This window comes from Mya arenaria, chromosome 17, assembly GCF_026914265.1.
Source record: "Mya arenaria isolate MELC-2E11 chromosome 17, ASM2691426v1".
NCBI lineage: Eukaryota > Metazoa > Mollusca > Bivalvia > Myida > Myidae > Mya > Mya arenaria.
Window position 1 is genome coordinate 25,542,928 of NC_069138.1, and position 9,132 is coordinate 25,552,059.

A 9,132-nucleotide genomic window follows, 5' to 3' on the forward strand; every position below is an offset into this window, starting at 1 on the left:
AAGTTAGGTAAGTAAAATTTAACAAGTTCAGCCATTTTTGAGTGTTAAGAAATTCCCCTCAAGACTTACCTACAGGAACAAAATACCCCAAAATAAAAGTTCTACATATGAAATAAAAATCAAATTCCTACACAGATAAGAAAAATTATCTTAAAAAAGAACTTCAAAGGACAAATTGTTCAGAACTTTGTTATAGTTCACGATGTTGTAAAAGGTACCGTTGTTCGTTAACTTTCAAATCTTGATTACTCTGAGAGTTTGATGTGCACACTTGTTTTTTTGAGGAACTACTCACAAATTAACTGTTTCAGATGCGCTTATTTAATTCGAATATATCAACATACACAATAATGTGTATTTATATATTTCTCCTTAAATATACAGCAATGTCGTTAACAAAGTTTTAAACAATTGACCAAAAGTTGTTTAATAAATCAGACTTGGTTGCGGTCTCATGTCTGTTAAGTCAGATTTGGTGGGGTCTATCATCTGTTCAGCCAGTTTTGGTGGGGTCTTGGTGGTAGACTTAAAAGTTTTTAGCCAGATTTGGTGGGGTTCTTTTGTCTGTAAGTCAGATTTGGTGGGGTTCTTTTGTCTGTTCAGCCAGTTTTGGTGGGGGTCTTTCGTCTGTTAAGCCAGATTTGGTGGGGTTCTTTTGTCTGTTAAGCCAGATTTTGTGGGGGTCTTTTGTCTGTTCAGCCAGTTTTGGTGGGGCTCTTTTGTCTGTTAAGCCAGATTTGGTGGGGGTCGTGTGTCTGTTAAGCCAGATTTGGTGGGGCTCTTGTATGTAAAGCCAGATTTGGTGGGGCTCTTTTGTATATTAACTCTTTTGTATGTTAAGCCAGATTTTGGGTTTTTTTCTTGTATGTAAGCCAGATTTGGTGGGGTTTTCTTGTATGTTAGCCAGATTTGGTGGGGGTCTTTTGCATGTAAAGCCAGATTTGGTGTGTTTTTTGTATGTAAAACAAAATTTGATGGGAATCTATTGTATGTAAAACCAGATTTGGTTGGGTTCTTATTTTTTCTCGTCTTTTTTCATGAAATAAATATTTAACTTTTTTTTTCATGAAGACCTGACCTTGAACTCAGCTGAGAATCTAGCTGCCCATACACCATTAGGATACTTCTCCAGCACCTAAAACAAATCAAATGGGGAACTTATAGATATAAGAAGAAAAACAAACGAAGTATACACATAACCTTTTTTAATTATGTTCAAATTTTGAGCATATGTGAAAGTAGTTTAGTGTAGAAACATTAATGCTTCCAAAACATGTTTTTGGCAGGAATTTGGCTCAAAATTCCAAAATCAGTCCAAACTACAACTATCATTTAATGTGATAAATACACTCCCAAATGCTGCCCTGTGATAGGAAAAGGCAGGGTTATATTTAGAAATCCCACCTAAAATGACAATGCTGATGATAGAGTTATGGTTCTTTTTCACTGCAGTTCCTCTCATTGTGCTTTTAACCTTTCTATAAACTTTTTATGAGATTTTGCATAAATGTATGTTCATTTATGAACATATATCTATTGTATTCTATTGATAATTTCATTATCAATTTATATTAACTATATAATAATAAATTTGTATTTCAACTTTTCTTAAATGTATAGGGGGTGGATTAGGGTATGGGTATAAAAATGCCTTACCTGTTGTATTTCTTTCTCTAGCTGGCCAAAAGGATCAGAGCCATGGGACTGAGGCAAGCTTTGTTCGCTTCTGGACGAGCCCACTATAGAGTCACCACTTAGTTGTGAAAGACGTTTCCCTGGAGGAGAAACAGAAACCAGTCAAAAAAACATGCTTAAGTACATATTTCATTTCTGTTTCCAGAAGGTCCAATGACTAAGATGAGCCATGTTGTCTCCTAGACTGGCCCACTGCAGTATCTGCACTTTCCTGGTAACAACGGTTTTCAGAAGAACAAGAGCTGTCACAGTATGTGACGAATGCCCCCGAATGTGACATTGACCTACGAACAAGGTCAGTACATGAAAAGTTGATCTTGCCTTTACGTGTCAAATACATATGGCAAGTTATTTTAAATTGCCTCTGAACATAAAAAAATACCACCCATACTCGACAACCTACACTGTTATGTCCTTATATTCAGAATTCCCTTGTGAATAAACACTTAGTGTATCTTTCACCTTAGAGGTAGGGACACGGGTCTTGCACACGACACGTCGTCTTGGAATGTGGAACACATGTAGCAAGTGATTTTAAAATCTGTCCATACAAGGGAAAGTAACAGCCCTGACACGACAACCTAAACTCTATGTCCTTATATGCAGCACTCCATTGTGAATAAACACTAAGTGTGACCTTGACCTTTGAGGTAGGGACACGAGTCTTGCACGCGACACGTCATCTTGGTATGTGGAACACGTGTGGCAAGTTATTTAAAAATCTGTCCATACAAGGGAAAGTTACAGCCCGGACACGACAACCTATACTCTATGTCCTTATATGCAGCACTCCATTGTGAATAAACACTAAGTGTGACCTTGACCTTTGAGGTAGGGACACGGGTCTTGCATGCGACACGTCGTCTTGGTATGTGGAACACATGTGGCAAGTTATTTTAAAATCTGTCCATACAAGAGAAAGTTACAACCCGGACATGACAACTTATACTCTATGTCCTTATATGCAGCACTCCATTGTAAATAAACACTAAGTGTGACCTTGACCTTTGAGGTAGGGACACAGGTCTTGCATGCGACACGTCGTCTTGGAATGTGGAACACATGTGGCGAGTTATTGTAAAATCTGTCCATACAAGAGAAAGTTACAGCCCGGACACGACAACCTATACTCTATATGCTTATATGCAGCACTCCATTGTGAATAAACACTAAGTGTGACCTTGACCTTTGAGGTAGGGACACGGGTCTTGCACGCGACACGTCGTCTTGGTATGTGGAACACATGTGGCAAGTTATTTTAAAATCTGTCCATACAAGGGAAAGTAACAGCCCGGACACGACAACCTATACTCTATGTCCTTATATGCAGCACTCCATTGTGAATAAACACTAAGTGTGACCTTGACCTTTGAGGTAGGGACACGGGTCTTGCACGCGACACGTCGTCTTGGTATGTGGAACACATGTGGCAAGTTATTTTAAAATCTGTCCATACAAGGGAAAGTTACAGCCCGGACACGACAACCTATACTCTATGTCCTTATATGCAGCACTCCATTGTAAATAAACACTAAGTGTGACCTTGACCTTTGAGGTAGGGACACGGGTCTTGCACGCGACACGTCGTCTTGGTATGTGGAACACATGTGGCAAGTTATTTTAAAATCTGTCCATACAAGAGAAAGTTACAGCCCGGACACGACAACCTATACTCTATGTCCTTATATGCAGCACTCCATTGTGAATAAACACTAAGTGTGACCTTGACCTTTGAGGTAGGGACACGAGTCTTGCACGCCACACGTCGGCTTGGTATGTGGAACACATGTGGCAAGTTATTTTAAAATCTGTCCATACAAGGGAAAGTTATAGAGCCGGACGGACGGACGGACGGACGGTGAGATTTTAATATGCCCACCTTCGGGGGCATAAAAACAATAGTAACCAGTCAATGAAAACATATACTTTCTGATCATCATCATCCTTTCTAATCTGTAACATGGGAGAAACAAAACATACTCATGATCCAGTATACAATAGTTAACAGTTACATAATACGTTTCATATCATATCAATTTATCCAAACACCCGTAGAAAACAACAATCTCATAGGACAGAGGGTTCAGCGCAAGAAGCTTTATAAAATTAATATCAGGGTTTAGGGCAATGGTTCCAAATGATATTAAAACTTCAGGTAGGAGCAATGCTACCTATGAAATTTCGTATTGTGTATTAATCATTTAATACGTTTTTTTCTGCCCTAATGGGGCCGAAATTTGGCCCAATCCGCTACTGATAAGGTATATATTTTTCCTCATCCAAGGTAAAAAATCTCCATTAATTTTTTTTTCAGAAATCTAGAAGCCCAGATAGAAGTATCCAGTATGTGGCCAGTTTTGGCCCTAAGGGACTGCATGGGACTACATACTCATTATCATATGTCTTGACTTCCATTCAGTCCTATGCATTCATACCAGATGCCTCCTGAGTTTCTGCAATGGCTTATCAGCTAGCCAATCACTTCCCATTAACATGACCCTGGCCCTGAACTGAGAAGGCATACCATCACTTATTGGATCTCTTTGATTTTATCTGGGTTTCTGAATTTCCTTTAATACACACAGTTTTCACTCTGCTTAGTTGTTTCCAGTTACCTGACTCATCATCTTTAAAAGGTTTAATTGGTGCCACAATGCAATTTAATTGCGATAACTTGCAGTTGTACTGCATGCTACCATCAACAGCTTAAAAAAGTTTATTCCACACAGCAAGACCATCGGCAATCTCACCCTATCCCTGTCATTAATTAAGTTCAATCAAATCTTGGGTTTTGGACAATCAGCTTACAGCATCTAACCTTGCTGGATTAAAAAAATAATGGCTTCCAAAAATTTTATTTCACAATTAAATTCACATCAACACCCAAAAATAAAGTTGTATATAAAAAAACATGGCATTCATAACTTGTTACAATAAGAGCGTGTTGTTTCTGTGAGGAAGTTTAGATAGTATAAATTTGATATCTTGAACGGCTGAAAAAATGTTGACAGACGAACAGGGTGATTACTTTAGGGCACAGAGAATTTTTAACGTGTAACTTATTATTTCCTTACCTCTTCCTCTTGAACGCCGTCTCACACCACCATCCCCAGTCTCTGTGGGTAAGATGTTGCCATTCACACTGACCATACTGTTAGAGTCCCTTGCGCATATATCTCTGCTCCTTTCAGGGGATGACACAATGTTAACAGGTGTCTGTATTGCAGGAACCACTCTCAATTCATTAGTTATTTGTTCAAGCTTCACAATGTCTGAAACTGACTTGAGAAATTCATAGTGGTCGGGAAACCCATACTGGCGGTAGTTGATACCTGTCCCATACAGTTTGCAGAATGCTGTGTCAAACTGAGTTAACCCTATTCCAGTAGGGAAGGATTTGAACATTTCCTTCAGTTTGATTCTGAGATTGGCAGGCACCATCGGTGGTGGGGGGACCATGTGCCGAGGCATCGGACGCTGACTTGGGGCAGGACCAGCAAAGCGAGAGTTGATCACATAATGGCTGGATCCTCTGTTCCTCTGTCTGTTGACAGCAAACTTATTACGATTTCTCACGTTTTGTTTTGACACCAGCCGTACTATATGTTGTGTTGTCTCATCTGCTTTAGCCTTCAGGGTCATCATGCCATTTCTGTAGCCTATCTGCACAGCATCCTCAATATCCCTAAAACACAATTTTAGCAAATTTTGCAAATTTACATTATTAAGAAACAAGATACAAGACGAAAGAAAATTTATTTCATGTCAGATATACATAAATTACAACACATTACAACTGCGCTATTTTCTGACAAAATGCAAATCAAATCAAATATCAACTAGAGATTACTTTTTTTTTTTAATAGAGCTCGTCTCCCCCATTGTGTGGTCGAAGGGAAACAAATGAAAAAACATGAATAACGCACAAAGGCATCGAAATCAGAAAAAAGTATTATGAACCTTGAAAATCTGATTTTGACACTCGGAACTTAAGACTTTAAGAAGTACTGACTTCTGGGTTTCAGACTCTTTCGAAAGCCCTGTTTAAATTTGTCACCATACCAAAACAGATGGCTGCACCCACTATGATGTTAAAAGAGAAAAATGTCAACAATTTGCTGAAATAATAAAGACTGTTAAGGTACTTCAGCCAATATCACCTACATATAAGGCCACTGCTGCAACAAATCCCCACAAACATTGAACAAATTGGGTCTGTACTGTTTCTTGCTTTTTTTAGTAAGGGAAGATTTTCCCCCTCTATGCCCACTGTCATGATGAGGCATTCAAAAACCAGGAAAGATTACAGCGGGCATTTTGTGTATATGTAACTGAAAAATAACCTGATGGGGCTATCATACATTTTTAGAACTTTGATTTTACCACTTTATTAACTTTCAAAGAAGAAATATTTTATGATGTTCAAAAATATATGAAACAACATTTGACATCTATTTTACATGTATCTTAATAGATTTATGGAGTTTGTTTGGCACAGGTCTCGAATCGATGATGATGCAATCAACAGGTCCTGGTGTTGACTAGGTAATTCATCACATTACTTAGTCTTCAATGTCTACAAAAGATTTAAACAATCAGCCGAATGATCAAACTTTATTCAATGGGCCAAATGTTCAAAACTTTGTTACCGTTATTCCAAATCAAGTTATTATAGAATTCAGAGCATTAATATAAAGCTGTAGATTCTATAAAATAATAATAAAAAAAATAAAAATGTAAGCATTCTGTATAACATTTACCTCAGGAAATCTTCACAAGTTGAGTATCCCAGTGATCTGAAGTCCAGTGGTTCTCCAAGGAAGTTATGGAAATCTCTCCTCAATTCGCCAACTGTTAGTTCAACCGGGGACGAAATGAGTAGAGCACGAACATGTTTCTTTATCTGATCTATTTTTTCGGCAGTGTTACTCATTGTCAGTCTTTATAACACTACGTTTACATGAATAAAAGTAAAATCTAAGATGTTTATATGATGCAATTTAAGAGTACATTCGTTTTAAGAGAACATTTTGGCAAATCTTTTGCACATTGCAGAATCTCGATTTTTCGCAGACTTTTCGTGACAGACATGCATTCGAATTAATTTTTCACAATATAGCTGCAAATGCATGTTTTAATGCATTTTTAATTTACATTTCCATTTGATGTAAAAAAAAACAAGTTTCATATATACTATATTCGGATATAAAGATGTAAAAAATAATAATTCGAAGTTTCGACCATCACATTGTTAACGTGGTACATCTAAAGTGCGAAAAGCCACGAAAAGTTATTAAAAGCCGTATTAGTAAGGGATGCCTTTTTGTCGAGAAATAGAAGTTTTTCTCGAATAACTTGAAAAAAGCTGACTTGTAAGTCCCTGATCTAAAAATCAGTATAATGATTTTATAAATAATGCTTATATTTAGACCAAATTCACGTGCCAAACATATTCAGTAATCAGTATTTGAAATCCGTCTTCAGTATCTTTTATTAGCCCTCTTTTAAAACAATCTTAAAATGTTTCTGATTGGCATAATCATTTGTTATTTCTGGATATGTTTCATAAAATTTAACATAATGCTGAAACGAGTGGTTTATGTGGATATATTTTCAATCTTGGGTGGTAAAAAGCGATAGACCTAAACCCTTTAAGTCATTGGAATCACATCTTGATGGCGCACTTTCACTGAACCATTTAATTAAAACAGTTGTAACGGAAACAAACAAATATGACAATCCAAAGTTTATTTCAGAAAGCAATCAGCACCTATAAGTACATATAAATATTCACATTCAAAAATTAACAAAAGTTGCATGAAAAATTGTCCGCGATGTCCTCAAATATGGTATGTAAAAAGTTAAAACAAACCGTGAGTATAATTATAATTCATGGTCCGTAATGTCTCAAAATACGGTACATTATAAGTAAAAAACCCCCAAAAAACTGTGAGTTCTATTATAAATCATTGTCCGCAAATATGGTATGTTATAAAGTTAAAACAAACTATGAGTAAAATTATTATTCATGGTCCAAAATGTCCCGAAATACGGTACATGATAAAGTTAAAACAAACTGTGAGTTAAATTATATATATATATATATATATATATATATATATATATATATATATATATATATATATATATATATATATATATATATCCTGTCTTTTCTAAGCCATAAACACCGCCAGGGGGCTTTGCGGGCAGATTAGGAGCTGCTTAGCCGAGCGGGTTGTCTGTCAATTTGCAGTCCGGTTGAGTGAGATACTATCCATAATTCATGTTGCCACATTATGATTGAGGGTGGAGCAACAGACGACTTGTCAGGTCGACTTGGTGTAGATGTCAATATTAGTTAAATGTTTCTTTTTGGATGCAGAGAATATTGCGGCATTTGTCATCGAAATGTAGGAGTGTCTATGAATGATCGGTTTTTGCTATACGGCGGTCAGTGTGCCATCGCCTGCTGTCGGAGTACACATCGCATCATCAAGATCGGAGCGCTGCCCTTCGAAGGCGCCTGACGCGTCGTTGTAAGTTTGTTAGACGGCTCACGGCGAGCACACTGTACTATTCCAGGATTTAAAATTCTCTCTCTCTCTCTCTCTCTCTCTCTCTCTCTCTCTCTCTCTCTCTCTCTCTCTCTCTCGCTCTCTCTCTCTCCCTCCACTACAAGGGCGGCTGAAAGTTCTTTTTTGACATGGTCCGAGCCAAATTTCCCTGTTGTCTTTAAACGGACTTGCGGAAGCGTTTTCCTGGCTTCCCGTTTTTTTAAATGATAATTCTTGTTTAGACTGACATTGGATCCCTGAAGTTTATAGGCATTTATCGCAATATCATGTTGACCTGACCTGGGTGGAAGAAACACACAAAGACCAACCTGTCCTGTTGTGTAAGTCACTGTCTAATCTGTCTATTGTCAGCGCTATAAAAAGATACGTGTGATCTGTGAATAGGATTGGTCCAGGTGTAATATATTAAAATCTTACGGCTTTTCGTGTCATTATAGAAAAAAATATTGTTACCTTTTTCAGACGAATTTATGGTATATTTTGGACCTTATGTATGATCTGGGAGTAAGATTACTGGTCTCAGGTATGATACATAATTACATGGACCTTTATAGGTCCGTGATAATTATTAGGAAAAATACGGTCACATTTGTCTTACACTGGAAAGCTACATTCAAAAATAATTGCTTTCAAATAATTGCAAATGAATAACATAAATGTCTTTATAACCTACTGGAATAAATTTCCTTCTTTATCTGTATTGGCCGCAGTTTACAAGGCCCTTAATGTTAATGTCTGAACTATTCAACGCTTAAATCTAAATATGAATCTATGCCTGTATCGTCCGCAAATTGGACCGCGTTTTAGAACTGCCCCATTTCGTGGCGTTTCGCAAGTCAGTCAAACCAATGTAAACAAA

General features: G+C 37.3%; 1 protein-coding gene across 3 annotated transcripts in view; it reads right to left on the reverse strand.

The window, feature by feature from the left end:
- Positions 1-6,758, reverse strand: part of LOC128224159 (uncharacterized) — a 70,403-nt gene extending 63,645 nt beyond the window's left edge. For all 3 annotated transcript variants that reach the window (XM_052933879.1, XM_052933880.1, XM_052933878.1), the window contains exons 1-4: positions 6,456-6,758; positions 4,770-5,380; positions 1,657-1,775; positions 1,079-1,135 (exon numbers count right to left, since the gene is read on the reverse strand). In XM_052933879.1, coding sequence (XP_052789839.1) covers positions 1,079-1,135; positions 1,657-1,775; positions 4,770-5,380; positions 6,456-6,628 — 960 coding nt within the window. In that variant the 5' untranslated portion in view covers positions 6,629-6,758. The remainder of the gene's footprint in view (positions 1-1,078; positions 1,136-1,656; positions 1,776-4,769; positions 5,381-6,455) is intronic.
- Positions 6,759-9,132: the final 2,374 nt, after the last annotated feature.